A 20,920-nucleotide genomic window follows, 5' to 3' on the forward strand; every position below is an offset into this window, starting at 1 on the left:
TCCCGGAGATTAGCCCTGCTAGCCAGAGCACCCTCTTCTGGTGATGTCTTGCCACCATCACTTCTCCTCCTGGACCCATGCGGCGTCCTCTCAGGACAAAGCCCCCCAGCTGTGCCCCACCCTGTGCTCTCCCCTTCCGCGGGGAGGTGCCGCCATCTGACACTCCAGCCCCTTTCTCAGTGGTGAGTGGGGGCGGGAACCCAGGCCTGTCCACTCATCTGGGTCCCAGCCCAGGGACCCTGTAGACAGCAGCCACACGCTGTATCCCCGCCAACCGCTCAGTCTACTTCCCCGGGCCGCTTCCAGCACCTTCTCTGCCCTTATCTCAGGGCCTCAGCATGCCAGGCTTAGCAGCCAGCCAGCCAGCCAGGAGCTCGCTCGCTCTCCCCTGATCCCACACAGCGCTGCTCTGTCCAAGGCAGCCAGTCCTCCCTCCTCGAGCTCCAGGGAGCAACTAAAGCTGTTCCGCCCAGCAGCCCTTCTTATGTACGCCTGCCCGGCCCTGATTGGCTGCTCCTCCCAGCCCCTCTCCTATTGGCTGCTTTCTGCGCCGCCTCCTTAGGGTCCCTTAACCCCTTTATAGGCCAGTGTGTGGCAGATGCCCCATCACACACTCGCTGCCCAAAGAGCTGGCACCAGGGGAGCAAAGCTCTTCCTAGGTGCTGATACCCACTAGCATTGGTAGGGCTGGTGAACCCTGGCAGGCAAGAGAGTTGGGGGAGGGGATTTGTAGGAAAAGGGGCTGCCCCTTCCCGCGCTGGGTCCCAGTGCGAGAGGGATTTGGGAACGGGCTGACGGAGAGAAATGGGGCGAGTTCACTGTCCCTGCTCACTGGGAAACTAGCGGGGTTCAAGGCAGGGAGGATCCGCTTCCTCCTGGGTCTGTCCTCACTTACTGAGCTGTCTGCCTGGCATGCTGCCCCCGTGCCGGGCCGGCGTGCTGGGCTGCTGCTGACCTTTCCCCGAGCTCCCCACCACGACACCCGGGCCAACGGAGAGCCCAGTGGGGGGGTGATCGACTCGTTCCTTCCAGTGTGCCTGAGCCAAAAGGCCCCCCGCAGAGCCTCCCCGCTGGTCCAGACACAGCTCAACCCTTCTGGGGCGTCTCTCGTCTGGCCAGCTCCCTGTTCCGCTCCGGGCACCGCACGGAGGCAGCGCGGGCTGGGGCTCCCGGCGCCACGCCGCACGCTCGGCTCTTGGGGAAATCTGCCTCCAGGTTTGGATGCTGAGCACTTGAAAATCTGGCCCTAGCTCCTGCTCAGGGTTTGCCACCTCTGCGCCGGTGCCCAGCCAGGTAGTTTAAGAGCCTCGCTCAGGGGAGACTCGGCCGAGGCCGGAGTGCTCAGCACCGGAGATTATAAGCTCTGCGGGCAGGGCCCACCCCTCGCTGCACAAGAGAGCCCGATCCGGAGCAGCTGGGATCCAGTCAGTGCTGTCTGGTTATCGCAGGCGGGGCTGTAGGTGAGCACTGTCCGTTTGTGCCCTGAGCCAGGCAGGGCCCTCGGGCCAGGGGCTGACTTCACACTGCTGCGGCTATTCATTCCAGCGCGTCCTAGCTTCTGCCAGCGTTCTTCTCGGCGTCTCCCCGTGCGTGGCTGTGAGGGTCACAAACCCCCACCCCAGCACGGCCTCCGAGCCAATTCCCGCAGGCCCTGTCCTGTGCCCGTAACGAGCAGCCGGGCAGTGGGGCGAGGTGGACAGCGGCTCAAAGAGCCAGGGAGCCCCCAGGGCCTGGGCATCAGCCGAACACACCATCGCCTGCCGAGCAGAGACTGTCCCCGGGGTTACAAGCGGCCAGGCTAAGCCAGGAGGGGCCCAGATTCTCCTTGGGCCTCAGGCACAACCAGCGAGAACGGGCTGCGGGGCGGGCGCTGGCCTCTCCCGGGGAGAACCGGAGCGCGGACAGCCACAGGCCGGGCTGGGTCCGGGCGCTCAGAAGCAGAAACCCCGTCCCGACGCCGTGCGAGAGCTCAGGCCAGGGGCCTGACTGCGTAGGAACGGGCCTGGCGGGGAACTTGGTCACCGCCCCAGCAAGCACAGCCCTCGGCCCTGCAGCCTGTGTCTGAGGCCTAGGCACCAGCACTCAGGGCAGGGCGCCCCGAAGGTGGGAGACGGAGGCGGTGGAGCTGGTCACTTAGGCAGCGCGTCTCTCTCTCCCCCTGCCCCGTTGGGCTGGGAGTCCTTCCCCCCTTGCAACCGCCAGCCTGATGGTCTTGTTCAGCCAGGGAGCAAACGGCCTCCGAGGTGCCCAGCTCTGACCCCCTGGCTTCCAGAGACAGGCAGCCTGGGCCAGGGCCAGTGAGCCCCCCCGGGCCACGCTGACCTACGGGCCAGGAGCTGCAAGCCCCACGCCCCCAGGGCAGGTAACCTGGCGTCTGCATGCTGAGCTTGCAGGGCCCGGCTCTGATGCGGGGCAGCTCCTGACTTACCCCGGCTCCGTGAGGGCAGAATCGGACTTAAGCCGCCCCCTGCAGCCCCCAGAGCTCCTGCCCGGGGCAGCCCAGGGCTTGTGCCTGGTGTCACAAGGCCTGGTGCAAAGGCTGTTCGACTCCAGTGAGCTCTGGATCCGGCCCCAAACGCCTGAGACTCTCAGCCCCTCTGTCCACAGTCGGCACATGGACTCGCTGTCACCCCCACGAGGCAGGTCTGAGGGGAAAGGAGGCCACAGCCACATCCGAGAGCCCAGGGCCAGGCGCCGATCCGCTCCCCCGGGCAGCCACCTCGGTGGCCGGGTCTGCCCCAGGGCTGCTCCACGCAGGGCGGGTGGAGACAAGCAGGCTCTGGCTGCTCTGTCCTGGCCCCGAGGGGCTGGGAGCTGGGCTCTGCCTTCTCCTCCAGCCACGTTTCCATACTGTGCTCGTCCCGCAGCACCCGAGCGCCCAGGCAGCGTGGAACCCGGCCTCGATTTCCCCCAGGGGCCCACAACCACCACGCAGGCGACGTATCCCGAACACTGGCTCTGTGGGGCTGGGACGTGGTCGCCAACCGGCCTGTAAAGCACCTGGCACGTGGGGGGCTCCTCAAGTCGTCCCGGGATCCCTGCTGCCCACCGTGCCCGTGTCCCACCCAGCGCGATGGCTCTAGCCCCATCCCCCAGCCAGCACTTGGGATCGCGCCAGGCAGCTGCGAGGACAAACCAGGGCAAAGGAGACAAAGTCAGCACGGGCCTTTTGTCAGATCAAAGGGGCCCGGCCCCCGGAGCTGGCGGGGAGGGGACCAGGAGCCGGCTGCACAGAACAATGCCCCACTCGGCACCGCATGGCGCAGCCCAACTGATACCAGCCCACCCCCCAACTCCTCCGCTAGGCCCACGACCTGACTGCTAGGCCACGCTCCCTCCCGGGGGCTGCCATGGGAACCAACCAGCCAGGGCTTAGAACCTCGCAGCGGGGGGACAGACGCGGACGACCCCCTCCACCAAAACCCCGGCTCGGCAGACAAAGGGCCGGCTGGTGCAGGGGCCGCGGGGCCCGTCCGCACGCTGCAGCTGCCTGGCTGGGCTCCTTTGTGTCGGCAGGGCCCAGTTCACTTCCTTAGCGGCAGGTGTCTGGGCACAAAGAGCCCCCGCACAACAGGCCCCCAGGGGGGCTGAATGGGGCCTTGGCTCCCCTCCCGGGCAGCGCAGGGTGGATCGAAGCCGGGGCTTGGAGAGGGGCTGCTGCACTCCAGCCTCCCGCTCCTCTGGCAGGCCGCACGCTGGGGGCCCAGCTGGGCCGAGCTGCGAGCACCCCCCTCCCAGGACCTGGGACCCGGGCTCTCTTGGGGGGGGGGCTCAGGGAGCAGCCCAGGGCGACAGCCCCCCCCAGGGCGGGGGATCTACGCTGGGCGCGTTCCCTGCTCCTGAACGCTCGGGCAGGGGGGATGAAGCCGGAGGCGGTTCTCATAAGGGATCCCGCCGGCATCTGCAGGTGCTGGCGCAGGCCCTCGTGCCTGTTGTGGGGGCCTTGGCTGATCTCCGGGACATCTCAGAGGATCCCAGGGACCCCTCCGCCCGGCTGCCCCAGTCTTCCTCTCACTCACCTTAGACATCAACCCGCTGCCTGGGGCCAGATCCTGCTGGGGGACCCTCCAGAGGAGAGGCCAACCCGCTCCTCGCCATCAACGCCCCGCCCCAGGCCACGTGCCCTTTCTGTCGAGGGGTTTGCCCAGGCACAGCTGGCAGGGGTCAGGGCACGGCCTCCCGGGGCCAGGGCCGAGCTGTTTGGGGCCGCACGGCGAGTGGGCAGAGAGCCGCGGAGGAGGAGGAATCACAGTCACGGGTTCCCCACCCCAGCCAGCTCCTGGGAACACAGCCAGCCCACGGGGCGGGAGGGGACTCACCTGCAGCGCCTCGCAGACCAGCTCCACGCTCAGCGCACCCGTGAGGAACTCGACGCACAGCTGCAGGAGACACAGAGAGACAGACAGACTGTGGGGGCGGTGAGAAGCCACCGTCACTCCCCCTCCCACACCGAGCGCCGCCAGGAGATCCCCACCACGGCTCTGACATGCACCGTTCCAGTCTGACTCAGCACCGTGGGGAGGCTGGCAGAAGGGGGAGTCCCCAGCCCCTCACCGGGGCCCCTCTGCCAGGTGGATCCGGGGGAGTGTCACGGAGTAGGCCTGGCGTGACGTGGGGGCCTGAGCCCGGGGGAGGCTGCATTTCGTGGAAGACGGGGCAGGGTGGTGAATACGGCCTGGGAACGGTTGTGCCCACTGAGGCAGGTAAAGGGGTGAGTGAACTAAGCACTAGCCTGGATCTCGGGAACCATCACCGAGAGCCAGAGGGCAGTGGACAGGAAAAGAGGTGGCTGAAAGGAGCCGGCGTGTGGGCTGCCCAGGGACAGTGATCGAGCCAACCGCCCAATGTGGGATGCACTGCAAAATGGCAAGTGTAATGAAATGGTGAACAGAAGTTACAATGGTACAGTGGATAACTAAAAACAATTTCATTCACATTGGTTCTACACACGAGCCCCGTGCACTGGGCTGGTTGGTTCACAGAGGGAGGCCAGGCAGCACCGGCAGGGATGTGGCACTGTGGCTGGGGGAAATGAAGGGGTTTCAAAGCTCCCCCACCCCAAGATGTACTAAAGGGGTGTGGGGCAGGAGGCTTCTGCTGCGCCGTTCCAGTGGGATGACCTGGTGCGGTTCCTGACCTCTACCCCTCGCAAAATTAATGGGGGGGGGGTGACTGAAGAGGAACGGCTTGGCCGACCCCGGTGTGACAGAGTGGAACTTTTCATAATATTTTGTATGACTTGTGTGTGTGCCTCAGTTTCCCCGCTGTGCTGCCTGGGTAACTAGGTGTGGGGGGGTTGTTTCCTTTGCAGAAAGAACCCCAAGAGCCAGGTGGGGGTGACGTCTAGCTGGCTTGGCCCTGGCCCAGATAATAGCTCGGCCATTGGGGTCCTATCAACTGACGCCCCTGGCCCTCTGCAGGACACCAGCCAGTTCTGGGTCCTCTCCCAGAATGTCCAGGACGCCCCCGTGCTGCCAGCTGGGAAATCCCCCGGGCCCCGGGAACATCGCCCCACAGCATTGCTGCTCGCAGGACACATGCAAACCAAGACGGGGAGTGCCCTGAACTTGGGCCAAGGTCGTAGGTGGCCAGGCCAGAAGGGACGTCTAGGCTCAGCCCCCTGCCTCCAGCCCCAGAACCTGGGGGCACATGCAGGAGGCAGTGCTGGGCCCAGCCTGTGGAACTACAGACCAGGCCAAACCTCCCCCCTGGTGCCGGCGCAGGGCTCCAACCGGCCTACACCCAGAGCGCTTACAAACCCCAGCCCTTCCAAAACAAACCACCACACTGTGCGCCCACTTCTCCCCCTGGGGACAGCTCGAGCCCCTGGGCAGCCACACCTTCAGCGCACGCCCGGAAGGTGCCCGGGGAGTAGTGTGAGCTGAGAACGACATGGCCCAGAACAGAACGAGTCTGCTCCTGCCTGCGGGCGCCTGGCTCCAGAGCTCCCAGGCTCACCCACCACAGGCAGCTCCTGCGGGGGCATCGGCCCATTCACCCGAGCAATTGCCCCAGCCCTTTGTGCCACAGTTCTGCCCTGGCTGTGCCACTGTCCAAACGCTGGTCAACACCGGTCTATGGTCCCGGGTGCTAAAGGCCACGGACTGAACCGCCACTCGCTGGAACCCTGTCAGGGTCGGGGGGAGAGGAGGCGGGGGGCTTAGGAACACAGGCCAGGGCATGTTTGCGGCTTTGTAGCCAGTGGCCCTGACTCCCACTCCTGGCTGGGAGTCACAGCCACCCTCCTTGCCTGCTTCCTTGTGCACCATCACACTGCCCACTCCACGTGCCGCCCACTCTGCCTGGTGCCCTGACTCTGACACAGGGCACCGACCTGCCAGGATGGGCGTGTCTGGCTCCCTTCCTCGTGGGAGGGCAAAGGAGCCCCATGGAGATGCATCCGGCCTCCCTCCAACCCCTCGCCGCGCCGGAAGCGGTTCACAGTTACGCCTAGCGCGGGTCCCCACTGTGCTGGGACTCTGCTGGGGGCCGAGGCCCCCAGCCACGGATTCCTGGGGGGATCATTAGCAGAGCCATTCAATACATCGCGACAGCCACTCAGCCCCAGAGCCCCTCCCCAGCCCAGCAGCCAGGAGCAACCCTCCGCGGTCTCAACCCCTGCGAGAGGGGAGCGCGCCCAAGGTGCCAATCCCCATCTCTGAGCCTGGGCCTGGGGAAAGACAGGGGCCAGCCAAGGGGGGATCCCCGCCCCAGATGTTTAGTGCCCAGCAGGCTGGGGGCGATGGCTCTAGTGGCATTACTGGGCTTGTCTCCTGCCTTGTAGCCCGTCAGCGCCGGCCGTTCCTGAGTCACCCAGGGCACAGGACGCCAGAGACAAGGTCCCGGGAAGGGGAGTCCCGGCGTCACCGTAGAAATTCACCTCCAGCCGATCTCGGACTCCAGAGCAGCCGGGGAAGAGGTTCCTCACGGCAGGCCGATTTCCCAGCCCCAGGCGCTCAGCAGCCCCGCAGGGACGGGGGTTGCATTACCACAGTGCTAGGAAGAAATCAAAGCCCCGCTATTCTGGCCCGGCAGCCCCGGGGGCCTCGGGCTCTTTCCTCTCCCCTGGAGGCCAGAGGATGGATTGACTCCTCACCCAGGCAGAAAGCAGGCGATCACGTGCTGCCGGTGAGCAAGGCCCCGCTGGGCAGCGCCCTCTCCGAGCGCCCAGTCCGTCCCCAAGCTGCCGTCACACAGAGACAGATACCCAGCGTCACAGCTCGCATTGGTCCCACCGGGGCTCGGCCGACCTGGGCAGCAGGCCCGGCCGGGATGGGAGAAGGAGCCCCCAGGAGAAGGGAGCTGGGCTGGGGTCGGCGTTTCTCCCCAACGGCCCCTCTTCCCTTGGGAGAGGCACCAGCCCCGGTGGTCGCTGGGTTCCCACCACCGGTGCTTTGCCGACGAGGGAAGAGGTTGGAGGATGGGTCCGGAGGCCTCAGCTCCAGGCCCAGCTCTGCCGCCGGCTGGCAGTGACCGGCCCCCAGGCTGTGATTCAGTCCCAGGCTCTGAGGCTCCCCAGAGAGGCTCCGGGTTCCTGCGCAGGGAGGCGTGGGAGAGCAAGGCCGTGGCCCACGAGGGCAAGGGGAGGAAGCTGGCGCCTTTGCCTGAGGGGTCAAGGGAAGGTGGAAGCCACAAAGCCAGGACTCCGCGCCAGGAGGTTACATGGCGCAGCAGAGGGGGAGTAGGCCGGGCACCCGCTCGCTCCAGGAGCCCCAGGATTGCTCAGAGGGGACGGGTCACCCCCTCTATGGCCTGGCCGCCCCCTCTTCCCCCGGTTTCACCCAGCGGCTGTGAGCAGAGGAAGGAAAAGCCGCGCCCTTCCCAGGAGCCCTTGGCGGCTACGCCTCGCTCAGCACTGTGGCCAGCCTGCTCGGCCCTGCTCCCGACCGGGCGTGTCCAGCCCCGGAAAGCAAACCACAAGCAAAGGAAATTGCAGCAGAAAGCGATGCTGGCACTAGAAGCCAGGGCTTAGGGAAGCTGGCGACTTCCTACTGCAGCCACAGGTGGCCCCTCTAGCCCGCTGGTGAGGCACGCCAGGAGGCACCGAGCGGAGCCCACCACGTGGCATGTGGGTGAGATGCCTCTCCCACCCCATCAGAGCCCGCCCAGCCGAACCCTGCTCTGCCACGGCCCCACCCGCCCCCCCAATGGCTCCACTGGCCCAGCCACAACCTGCTCTGCCACAGCCCCGCCCGCCCCATCACGGCTCCGCCCACCCCGCCATGTGCCCCATGGCCCCGCCCACCAGCCCCGTGCCCCTCAGTCCTGCCGGCTCCACCATGGTCCCGCACCACCTACCCAGTCCTGCTCCCCTCAGTCCGACCTACTCCTCCACGGTCCTGCCCACCCATGCTCCCCTCGGCCATACCTGCCCCGCCACGGTCCCACGCACCCCACCCAGTCCCCTGCACTGAGGCAGGACTAAGGATTATCTAGACCATCCCTCACAGGGGTTTGTCCAACCTGCTCTTAACCATCCCCAGTGACGGAGATTCCACCACCTCCCTAGGCCATTTATTCCAGTTCTTTACCACCTGAGAGTTAGGAAGTTTTTCCTTATGTCCAACCTAAACCGCCCTGGTTACGATTTAAGCCCATTGCCTCTTGTCCTAGCCTCAGAGGTTAAGGAGAACAATTTTTCTCCCTCCTCTTTGTAACAACCTTTTATGTACTTGAAAACTGGTATCATGTCCCCTCTCAGTCTTCTCTTCTCCAGACTAAACAAACCCAGTTTTTCCAATCTTCCCTCATAGGTCATGGTTTCTAGACCTTTAATCGTTTTTGTTGCCCTTCACTCTGGACTTTCTCCAGTTTGTCCACATCTTTCCTGAAATGTAGCGCCCAGAACTGGACACAATACTCCAGTTGAGGCCTAATCAGCGCGGAGTAGAGCGGAAGAATGACTTCTTGTGTCTGGCTTACAACACTCCAGCTAATACAGCCCAGAATGATGTTCGCTTTTTTTGCAGCAGTGTCACACTGTTAACTCAGACTTAGCTTGTGGTCAGCTATGACCCCCAGCTCCCTTTCCGCAGGACTGTACACTCCTTCCTAGGCAGGCAGTTCCCATTTTGTATGTGTGCAACTGATTGCACTGACTTCCTATGTGGAGTACTTTGCGTTTGTCCTTATTGAGCAATGGGGTGTTGTCAGCTCCAGACACTGGGCCAAAGGCAGCCTGCGGAAAGGAGGGGGCTGGAGCAGCGGGGCCCCCCGCCTGTGGCGTATACAGGGCCAAGGGATAAGTGTATCTGTGCAGCCGCTGCCCCACTCACCCCCAGCCTGCGCCCCGGAGCGGGGCTCTGCAGTGCCCGGGGCAGGGCCCCCATCCAGCAGAGTTGGGGCACTGGGGAGGTGCAGGGCTGGTCTGGCTGGATAAGTAGCTTCCGTGCCAGACGCTGTGTGGGAAAAGCCGGCTATGGCCTTGGGGCCGTTGCATCAGGAGCTGGGCCCGCCAGCACTGGGAAGGGAGCCTAAACTTCGCATCTGCGTCCCAGCCAAGCCAGGCTGCCCGGCTGGGGATTTCCCACTGCTTCCTGCTTACCCCTCCACCTGCATCCCAGGGGGCAACGCCCCCTCCCCCCGCCTGCTGCAGCCTTAGGAAAGGAGGCAGCCGGCTGGCCCGTGGAGGTCTCTGGTCTAATCACAGGGGCTGGGGCTCGTTAGCCACCCCGGATCATTATGCCCACAGGTGATGAGAAAATGGCACAGAAACGCTCTCTCTTCCGGGTCCCTTCCTGACGCACACGCTCTGGTCTGCAGCCCCCAGCAGCCGTTGCAGAGGCCGATGTTTTGGGTTTCCGACTCAGGCCTGTCCCAGCCACATCCGCCCGGCCAGCCACAGAAGAGAAATCCCTTCCCCTCTGGCAGGAAAAGAGCTGGATTGATGAGCCTCCGAGGGAACTGGCCTCCAGCTTCCTGGCTCGGGGGCTGGGACCCACTCCTGGCCGATGGCCCTTACGTGCAATGAGCTGGGCGGAGCTCAGACCAGTCCACCAGGCAGGTGCCCGCATCACCAACGGGGGTGGGGCACAGCGCTGGCGGCAGCCACTTCCCAGCCGCTGGGGGCTTCAAGGCTGCACAAAGCGTGCTGAGAGCGCCCGAGGCCCCCGCCGGAGCTCACCCAGGGCGCGATGCCTGTTCCCGCCCCGTGAGTGCCGGTACAGCCCCAATGGGTGGATGGCGCCCTGCCCTGTCAGCATTTGGCGAGGTGCCCAGCTCCTGTGCGTGGGCCTGGGAGCTTGCAGGCGAGGCTGTTGGCTGCTGCAAGCCGGGCTGACACCACACCTTCAGGTAGGTGTCAGCGTGGCAAGGATGTGGAAAGCGAGAGCGCGCCGGCTGCCAGAGGAGCTGGCTGGAAGGTCACTTTTGCTGTTGCATCAACTCCAGGGCCACCCACAGCTTCCTGGTTCTCACCCAGCTGCATGCCAGAGTTACAGACAACTTCACAGTGACAGTGACTCAGAGCCAGCTCCCAGAGCAGCAGCCCCTGCCTCTGGAGCAAAGGGAGACTCCCAATTAGCGGAGAGCAATATAGGGCCTATGACACAGAGTACAGCAGGTCTGATTCCAGCCTGTAGGGGGCGGCAGTGCATAGACACACAGCCCAGTTCTTTCCAGTGCTGGCAAACTTTCCCCTCCCCCCAGGAGGTGAGGGGCCTTAGCCATGCACCCCAGGCCTGGGACAACAAAACGCACGGAGCCCAGACATGACAACCGCCCGGCCAGGGGCTCAGGAGCAGATCAGCGGAGGCGGCAGCTGCTGTCCTGTTGGCCCCAGCGGGGAGGAAAGCAGGCCCAGCTTTCCCCAGCCATAGGCCGTGCTGAGGCAAACCTGGGCTCAAAGCAAACAGCCGGCCTTGTGCCTGGAGGCTGGCAGCCAGGCCTCTCGTCAAACGCAGCACCCCGTGCTCCCACCTTTCTGCCAGGCCCATCTGCCAAGCTGGGGCACACAGCAGGGAATTCACTGGCATCTTCCTAGCTGGCGTCGGGCACCTGCGGGGCAGGGCTGGCTGCGGGCACCCTGATCCATGGCTCCAAGGGTCACCCAGTGAACACCCCACCGGGAATGAAACCCCAGAGCACAGAGCAGGTGCCACGGACAGAGAGAACTGGACTGGGCAGCGCTGCGGAGAACATCCCGTCTGCTCCGGTGAGGGGCATGGACCGATTGCTGTTATCAGTAGAGCCCGCGCCCAGCTGCAGGCAACACATGGACAGGGCCTTCCAGCAGCACCCTCTGCCCGCTGCACCAGGACACAGCTCAGCCAGTGCCCCTCACTCCCGACCCGCAGCCCCTGCTACGCCAGCCCTGGACCTCCCACCCCCGTGCCCCTCACTCCCCACCCGCAGCCCCTGCTACCCCAGCCCTGGACTCCCCCCGTGCCCCTCACTCCCGACCCGCAGCCCCTGCTACCCCAGCCCTGGACTCCACCCGTGCCCCTCACTCCCGACCCGCAGCCCCTGCCACCCCAGCCCTGGACTCCCCCGGTGCCCCTCACTCCCGACCCGCAGCCCCCTGCTACGCCAGCCCTGGACTCCCCCTGTGCCCCTCACTCCCCACCCGCAGCCCCTGCTACCCCAGCCCTGGACTCCCCCCGTGCCCCTCACTCCCGACCCGCAGCCCCTGCTACCCCAGCCCTGGACCTCCCACCCCCGTGACCCTCACTCCCGACCCGCAGCCCCTGCTATGCCAGCCCTGGACTCCCCCAGTGCCCCTCACTCCCGACCCGCAGCCCCTGCTACCCCAGCCCTGGACCTCCCACCCCCGTGACCCTCACTCCCGACCCGCAGCCCCCTGCTATCCCAGCCCTGGACCTCCCACCCCCGTGACCCTCACTCCCGACCCGCAGCCCCTGCTACGCCAGCCCTGGACTCCCCCAGTGCCCCTCACTCCCGACCCGCAGCCCCTGCTACCCCAGCCCTGGACCTCCCACCCCCGTGCCCCTCACTCCCCACCCGCAGCCCCCTGCTACCCCAGCCCTGGGCCTCCCACCCCCGTGACCCTCACTCCCGACACGCAGCCCCCTGCTACCCCAGCCCTGGACTCCCCCCGTGCCCCTCACTCCTGACCCACAGCCCCCTGCTACCCCAGCCCTGGACTCCCCCCGTGCCCCTCACTCCCGACCCGCAGCCCCCTGCCACCCCAGCCCTGGACCTCCCACCCCCGTGATCCTCACTCCCAATCTGCAGCCCCTGCCACCCCAGCCCTGGACTCCCCCCGTGCCCCTCACTCCCGACCCTCAGCCCCCTGCTACCCCAGCCCTGGACCTCCCACCCCCGTGACCCTCACTCCCGACCCGCAGCCCCCTGCTACCCCAGCCCTGGACTCCCCCCGTGCCCCTCACTCCCGACCCGCAGCCCCTGCTACCCCAGCCCTGGACCTCCCACCCCCATGACCCTCACTCCCGACCCGCAGCCCCCTGCTACCCCAGCCCTGGACCTCCCACCCCCATGACCCTCACTCCCGACCCGCAGCCCCCTGCCACCCCAGCCCTGGGCCTCCCACCCCCATGACCCTCACTCCCGATCTGCAGCCCCCTGCCACCCCAGCCCTGGACTCCCCCCGTGCCCCTCACTCCCGACCCGCAGCCCCTGCTACCCCAGCCCTGGACTCCCCCTGTGCCCCTCACTCCCGACCCACAGCCCCTGCTACCCCAGCCCTGGACCTCCCACCCCCGTGCCCCTCACTTCCAACCCGCAGCCCTCTGCTACCCCAGCCCTGGACCTCCCACCCCCGTGCCCCTCACTCCCGACCCGCAGCCCCTGCTACCCCAGCCCTGGACTCCCCCTGTGCCCCTCACTCCCGACCCACAGCCCCTGCTACCCCAGCCCTGGACCTCCCACCCCCGTGCCCCTCACTCCCGACCCGCAGCCCCTGCTACCGCAGCCCTGGACCTCCCACCGACAGCTCAGCCAATGCCCCTTACTCCCGACCCGCAGCCCCTGCTACCCCAGCTCTGGGCACCCCCCGTGCCCCTCACTCCCGACCCACAGCCCCTGCTTCCCCAACCCTGGACTCCCCCAGTGCCCCTCACTCCCAACCCGCAGCCCCTGCTACCCCAGCCCTGGGCTTCCCCCCCCAACTCTGTCAGTGCCCCTCAATCTTGACCCACAGCCCTGGGCTCCCCCCCGCCCAGCTCTGTCAGTGCCCCTCAATCCTGACCCACAGCCCTGGGCTTCCCCCCCCCAGCTCCACCAAGGCCCTTCAATCCCACACTACCCCTCTTACTCCAGTCCTGGCCCTCTCCCGAGCAGGGGCCGCCTGCCATGACAAACTGCGCCCCTGCAGAGCCTGGCTCGGGCAGCACCCGCATTGCCAGGCAGCCTGGCGGTGACTTGCTCGCGAGCCTTTCCCAGAGGGTGGCCGGCGTTTGGGGGTGACCTGGGGCAGAGAAAACAGGATTAACTGTCACCTGAGCATCGGCAAACAGGCCTCTTCTCTCAGCGCTTTCCATGAGCCAGGGCCCAGGGCCAGCTGGCAGGTCGCCACTGCCCCATCCCGCTGCCCGGAGGTAACACCAGGAGGTGTCAACAGTATCACAGCAGGCTGCCGACTGCAGCTGCTTCCCACCATCCAGAGTAACAGGAAAACCCTAATCCTCCTTCCAGCTGGGCCACAGAGAGCCCCCCCCCATTCCTGGCCCCACTGCCTGCCTGCGGGGTGCCAGGCCATAACTCCTGGAGGGGGGAGAGGAGGCATTTTCTCGGCAGCATCTCTCCGACCCCCACCCACCACAGCCAGGGGTAGGGACTGTCCATCCCATCAGAGTACCCGGCTCTCCATCCTCGCCCACCAGCCAGTGCCCCCCTCCTCGCCAGTCAAAGCCAGGCTCCGGAGGCACCGTGGAGAGCCGGGGCGCTGGACCTGCACCCAGTTTTAACGTTAAACGCCTGCTCTGACCCCAGAGCCCTGGAGACCCAGGCGGCATCAATCCCACCCCCCTTGGGCGTCACTGCTTTGGCAGGGTGGAGGGAGCATGCCATGCAGGGGGCTGGCAGAGGGGATTCTAACTTGGGCAAGTTCGCCATGACCGACCGACGCGCAGGGGGCCGGAGCGTCGTGCCTCATGTTCCATGAAGCAGATGGAAGCAGGCACGTGGAGTGTGGGGGGGCGTGGTGGAGACTGCCCCCAGCTGATCGTGCTCTGCCATACGCTGCCTGCACCACAGTCCCCACCACAGGCTCCACGGAAGAGCTGCCACCCCCTTGGCTGAGCCCACATGTGTCTGGGCACGAGGCTCTGCCGCTGGGGGCAGGCGCGAATTCCCCCCGGAGTGACGCAGCGCGTCGCCAGGCAGAAGGAGGGTCCCAGCGTGAACTGGAACAAGCATCAAGCGCTGGCTATTGTCAGAGACCGGGGACCGGATCAGAGCGCACTGGTCTGGACTGGGACCAGCCTGGATCTCAGCCTAGATGGTCCGCTGGGCTGGGCTGAGCCACGGTCCTGGAGTAGCCAGAGATCTCCCGCCCAGCAGGGACCGCTCTGAGCATCTGGTCTGAACCCCCACGGAGAACGTCAGCCCGGGAAGCCAGCAGTGAGCTCGGTGCCTGGTGCCGGAGCTTGCCTGGTGTTTACTGGGAGACTCCCCGGGATGGAGAATGAACCACTCCCCTTGGATGGCAGCTGGTGGCCCGGCCTGCCTTGGACTTCACCTCGGGTGCGCTTTAACCCGCCGCGCCGGGGGCTACTTCTCGCCGGGGCAGCGCATGCCAGGAGGACAATCAGCCACAGGAACCACTTCCCAACGAGCGAGCTCAGCAAACGTCTCATTAACCGACAACGAGCAACGGCGCAGGGCGCAAGCCAGCCAGGCGGGGCCGGGCCAACCAGAGACAGCTCCAGGGCCGCGTCCCGCGCTGGGGGACACGGAGAGCCAGGGGCCAAACCGGCTATCGCAGATGTGAGGCCGAACTGGTGCCCAGAATACCGAGGGGATGGGCAGTCCCCTGCAAAGGGGGGAACTCAGAGAAACTTTGGCACGACAAAGGGAAGCACAGCCCGGGCCAGCTGAAGGATGAGACGGGGAAGGAGCAAACGGCACCATGGGATCCCAGCCTTCGCCAGGCTGATCCTGAGGGGTGTCCTGGGGCCAGGCCAGGGATAGCAAGAGCCAGCCGATCTCGCCCTCTCCGCCGCCTGACCCCAAATATCACCCACAATGTGAGACTTTGTCATCCTCCCCCACCCAGCGTGATCTCTTCCTTCCCCCTCCAACTGCTCAGCGTTTGCCTTCTGTTTAACCAGAGTCTGGCTGAGCCAGCCAGGACGGTGTATTTTGAAACACAGCTGGGAGCCTGTGACACAAAAAGAGGCCACTAAATGCAATGCCCTAAACAGCCCGAGGCTGGTATGAGCTAGCCAGGCCTCGGAGGGGCTCCTAAAACCCTGCACTGTCCTCCACAGTGCTTGCAACCCCTCCCAGCGTGGTGTCCTCCCCCCACTGCTCCATCCTCCTGGATTCCCAGCAGGGCACAGCTTTTCCTGTCACTTCCCTGCTCTGTGCTTTCCCTGCCGTTTGCTTTATTCTTCACTGGCAGTCGCCCCCATGCACCAGAGCCCTCTCCGGGAAGGAGCAGAGCTGCTTGGCTGCGTGTCCGTGTCCCTATATTGCTCCCAGTTAATGGAGATTTGCTCCCTGTGCCAGTGACGGGGCCTGAGCTCAAGCCCCACTGTGGCTGTGAGTCTCCCAGGCGCGCAGCAACATCACCGCTCTGGCAGGCGACCGCAGCTGTGTCACAAACAGCCTCCGCTTTTTGTTTTGGCTTCCTGCTTTCTGGGAACTTCACAAATAAATCACTGCCCCCGGCCTCTCCCCCGCAGGGTGGGTAGCATCGTTGGAACCGACAGTGGGGCCGAGAGGAGCCTGGCTCTGGATTCCACGTGCCAGCTGCTCACCGAGACCAGGGCTGCGGCTTTCTACCGCCCCCCAGCACCCTCCCGAACTCACCCTGCGTGCAGGCGGGGGAAGGAGAGGGAAGGATGGTCGTGGGGAAGAGCCGGTTGCTAGGGTCAGAAGCCCAGGATTCTGTTCTGAGCTCTGGCAGACTTCGGCCAGGCCCCTGCTCCCTGCCTCAGTTTCTCCAACAGGGCAAACAGACAATGGCACTCACCCGTCCGGCAGGAGGGAGCGAGGCTTAGGGGTGTGACGTTATTGATATAATCTGGGACCATATAGATCATTGTTGCAACCAAGGTCCTGTAGTGGCACCCAAATCTTGTATAAAGGGGGTCAAATGGGGTGTCTAAGACAAGGTTATGGTTTACTGGTTATGATTATGCTGTCTATATGTGTGTATCAATTTTGTAGTTGAAGTTATGAATATTGGCTCTATACTGTCTGTATTTCAAACTTACGCTATGCTGCTGGGTGACATCCCAGACAAACTGGTGTTAGCTCTGCCTAGCCTGCTTGATGGCCCATTAAGGACCATCAGCTATACAATGGACCCATTGAGAGAAGGCAAATATGCCTTGAGACTCAGCAAAGTATGCAGGGACTGGCCCATGTGACTCCAGACTCCATTTTGCTGTAATTTTCCACAGTAAGAACAAAGAGGTGTTCTTACACCTGGAAAAGACTATATAAGGCTGATGCCTCATCTCCATCTTGTCTTCGATCCTGCTTCTTACCTCTGGAGGAACTTTGCTACAAGCTGAAGCTTTGAACAAAGGACTGAGGACCCATCCCAGCGGGGGATGTATTCCAGAGACTTGATTTGAACCTGCAGTTTATTCCATCGCTGCTGCAAGCCTGAACCAAGAACTTTGCCATTACTGTATGTAATTGATTCCATTTAACCAATCCTAACTCTCATCTCTATCTTTTTCCTTTTACGAATAAACCTTTAGATTTTAGATTCTAAAGGATTGGCAACAGTGTGATTTGTGGGTAAGATCTGATTTGTATATTGACCGGGGTCTGGGGCTTGGTCCTATGGGATCAAGAGAACCTTTGTGTGTTTTACTGAGGTATTGGTTTTCATAACCATTTGTCCCCATAACGAGTGGCACTGGTGGGAATACTGGGAAACTGGAGTGTCTAAGGGAATTGCTTGTGAGACTTGTGGTTAGCCAGTGGGGTGAGGCCAAAGTCCTCCTAGTCTGGCTGGTTTGGTTTGCCTTAGAGGTGGAAAAAACCCCAGCCTTGGGCTGTGACTGCCCTATTTGAGCAATTTGTCCTGAGTTGGCACTCTCAGTTGGGTTCCGCCAGAACCGCATTGTCACAAGGGGGTCTCCACTCTGAGTTTTACCAGCATCACCATGGCGGCCGGTGGGGGGTCAGCTCGAACATGGGGATGCAGATACGCGGGGAGGAGGCGTTTTACACCAGTACTGATTATTTGGCTTCACCCGACCGGCATGAGCTACTCCGGCCTACGTGCTTTTATCCCAGTCTGACCGCGTCCGCGCTGGGGGCGTCCACTCCGTGAACCCCCCGGCTTAGTCAAAGCACCAGAGCGGGCCAGGGCGGGTGCTGGCTGTCTGTGAAGCACCTGGAGCGGTGGGCATGGACGGGCCTAGAAAAGGGCCAAGCGTGGAGTATTCGGGTGGGAGTGAGGCACAGGCTGGACAGACCCCCATGCAGACATGCCAACCAGACGGCCAGGAACGCCGGGGCGGGGGGTGACCCGGGGGCATCGCCCGCCCACATGCTGTGAGGGCGGCAGGTGACTGAGGAGCCGGGCCCGATTCCTCACTGCTATGGAAATTAATGGGAGTTCGTTCGGTGCCTTTGAGGATCGGGGCCCCCTTTGGCGGCCCCTCAGCATCGCCAAAGCCTGTGCTGCTCCAGAGTAGAGTTTGCCACATCACCGCCTGCCCCCACGCTGGGACGGTGCCCGAGCGCTGCCCCGAGCCGGCGCACAGAGCGTTCCCCATGGGGACGTGGAGAACTTCACGCAGGACTGGGCAGAGATTCCTTTCCGCCTGGCCTGCGGGGGAGGGCTCAGCACCGCACGCCCCCGGCCTCTCCCCCACACCACTAGGCCCCGCTGCCAGCACGTCCAGACCTGCTCTTTGTTCCTTGTCCTGCTGGCTGCTTGGCTCGACATGGGAGACCGGCCCTCTGCCAGGTGCCTAGGGCTGTAAAACGCTTTACCTGCCCCAGAGGGTGAGAGCGGTGTGGGCACGGGGTAGCCACTGGCTGTGACTGCCCCACCCCCACTCCAAGGCACCTCAAAGCCACTCGGGTTTAGACTCACAGCCCCCAGCCCCAGCCCAGGAGGGACGTATTGGGGTCTCCAGTTGGCACAGACAGCGAAGTGACTTGCCTAAAATCCCAGTGAGTCGGGACAGAACCATCAAAACCAGAACCCAGGTGTCCAGTCCTCTGCTTTAGACCAAACTCCCCTCCCGGAGCTGGGTAAGGAACCCAGGCATCCTGCCTGCGGGGTGCAGCCCTTAGACAAGCCAGACAGCCCAGGAGACGGGGGGCTGCTTACCTCAGTCAAGGGAGAGATGGGGAGGTTATGGGGGAAATGGGGGGCTGTTACCCCAGCCAGGGGGCAAAGGGAGGAATGGGGGGCTGTTACCCCAGCCAAAGGGAGGAGCGGGGCTGTAGGGGGTGTTGAAGGGGTAGCTACCCCAGCCAGGGGAAAGAAGGGGGGCTGTGGGGGTGTTGAAGGGGTAGCTACCCCTGCCGGGAGGGAAGGGGGAATTGGGGGGCTGTTACCCCAGCCAGGGGGAGAAGGGGAGCTGTTAGCTGTGCTCCCCCAACTCGAGCTCCCCTCCTTGTCCCCCCCAGGATGCCCCTTGCTGCGTGTGCGGCAGCCAGGCCCCACGGCACCTGCCCGTTGGGGGCAGAACCGGCATCAAAGCCACGCCACAGGGCTGGGCGACCCGTGTCCATCTTGCCGCCACGGCCCAGCGCTGCGGCTCTTCCCCCGCCAGGGAGAGCAGGGAGCAGCTCGACGCCCCGGCCGCCTGGCACGGCAGCAAGGCCCACGACTGCTCCGAATGAATCCTTGGATCCCCCCGGCCCCGTTCCCCAGGCCTGAGCTCCTCTTTGTCTGTGGGATGGCAGCTGTGCAGTGCTGGCCCCGGCCCAGCGCTGCGGTCATTTCCTGAGCCCCCCGCCTCCCGGCCCACCTGCCTGGCTTTCATTAGCCCAGCTCCCAGCCCGGGGGAGGCACCCGGGGGCTGCGGGCGGGAAGCGGCTGTTCCCAGCCCGGGGAGGTGAGCAGACAGCTATTTTTAGGAGACAAGCTCAACAAAACCCACCCGTACGGACGGGGAACGAGGCAACCTTACAATCAAAACAAAGAGAAGCACGTTCCCGGGCATGGGCCTGCTGGGTCCACACCCCCTGTGCCGGCCCCCCAGTCTGGCCCTGCCAGCCCCACATCTCCCCCACAGCCAGCCCCGCGTCTCCCCCACAGCCAGCCCCGCGTCTCCCCCACTGCCAGCCCCGCATCTCCCCCACTGCCAGCCCCGCAGCTCCCTCACTGCCGGCCCCACACCCCATGCCCAGGCCCCATGGTTCCCAGGCCCTGGCCTAGGTCTGCCAGCTCCACACCCCCTGCATCAGCCCCACAGCTCCCCCACTGCTGGCCCCATGCCCCCAGTGCCAACCCCACAGCTCCCTGGCCTGGGTCTGCTAGCCCCATTCCCCATGCACTGGCCTTTAGCCGCAGCTTCAGGCCCAGTGTTCAGAACATGCTAATCCAGGAATTAGCGGGGGTGAGACACACATACCCCCCCCACCTCCACCCCCACGTTCGTCACACTCGGCTAAGAGGAAGCTTGGGAGCCCTCTGCTCCTCCTGATCACACAGGATGGGATCAGCGCAACCAGAGTCTCTCCACTACGGAAGGGGACTCTGGTCTCCCTGTCCAGCCGGCTCCTGCCCCAGCCAGCTCTGCCTCTGGCCGGGGAGCCACTGTCCTGTTAGTCACAGGGGCAGCCCCACATCAGTGAACACCAGGGAAGGAAACTAGCCTTCAAAGCCCCTTCCCGCAGCCGCTTGGGCTGGACAAGGCCTGGGAGACGAGACCTCCCCAGGCCCCAGAACTCAGGCTGGGCTGGTTTTCCATGACCCAAGAAAGTAGCTTCCACCCATTGCCTTGCCTGCCAGGCCTCACCGCCAGGCAGCTTCCCCTCCGCCCTGCGTTGGCCTGGGCTCGAAAGGAAACGTTCCCGCACAGCCGTGGGCTCCCGGGGAGCAGGCCCAGGCCCGTGTGCTTCGGGTGGACAATTCCTTAGCCCTGCACGGGACTGGCTGGGTCCCTTTCACCCCAGGTGGGTCCAACACCCCGCACTGGGCCTGGCTAAGTCATGGGGGAAACTCCGGACCCTCCCAGAACTCACCATGCAGTCTCCATCCCATCATGCCCAAGGTGGAGCGCTGCATCCTGGGAATTACACTCTCCGTTGTAATTCCCGTTCTCAACTGCTCATCCCGTGTGGCCTTTGGGCTGTTGGCAAGTTGCCAGCCTGGCTTTGGTTGACCCTGCAGAAGATACTTTGCTGGGCTCCTCTGTCCCAAGCCCAACCGCTAAGAGACGCAGCCGAGGCGCGGGCCGTAGACGAGCCCTGACTGTGGGTTCCCCTGATACGATGGCTGGGAGAACCAGCAGCGGGCGTGGGTTCCCTTGCCGACCAGCGTCGCCAGCCGGGCAGGCTCCGGGAAACGAGAGGTGCTAGTCCAGGAACAGAGCCGCTGAGAAGTGGAAGTGACACATGCAGAGAGCGCTAGCGACACGTGCTCCTCGGGCAGGTTATGGGAAAGGAATGCAGGCCTCTGCGGGAAGGAAGGGGCGAATTCCCTGCTGCTGACACCACCCGCGCCCGGAGAGGGATTCCTGAAAAACTGAAAGTGCCCAGAGATCCGCATGGCACGCAGGTTGGGAAAGAGCTGGGAGCGGATAGCCAGGGGCCGCTGGCTTCATCCCAGCACCTCTCTGAATCACACCGTGCA

At 64.4% G+C, this 20,920-nt stretch overlaps 1 protein-coding gene across 5 annotated transcripts in view; it reads right to left on the reverse strand.

The window, feature by feature from the left end:
* The window catches only part of BTBD19 (BTB domain containing 19), a 70,477-nt gene that overhangs the window by 21,410 nt on the left and 28,147 nt on the right, over positions 1-20,920 (reverse strand). For 4 of the 5 annotated variants that reach the window (XM_054037827.1, XM_054037823.1, XM_054037826.1 and 1 more), the window contains exon 4: positions 4,320-4,379. The exons of the other annotated variant lie outside the window; for it this stretch is intronic. In XM_054037827.1, the coding sequence (XP_053893802.1) occupies positions 4,320-4,379 (60 nt within the window). The remainder of the gene's footprint in view (positions 1-4,319; positions 4,380-20,920) is intronic. 5 annotated transcript variants of the gene reach the window in all.

The sequence above is a fragment of the Malaclemys terrapin genome, chromosome 8, assembly GCF_027887155.1.
Source record: "Malaclemys terrapin pileata isolate rMalTer1 chromosome 8, rMalTer1.hap1, whole genome shotgun sequence".
In the NCBI taxonomy this organism is placed as follows: Eukaryota; Metazoa; Chordata; order Testudines; family Emydidae; genus Malaclemys; species Malaclemys terrapin.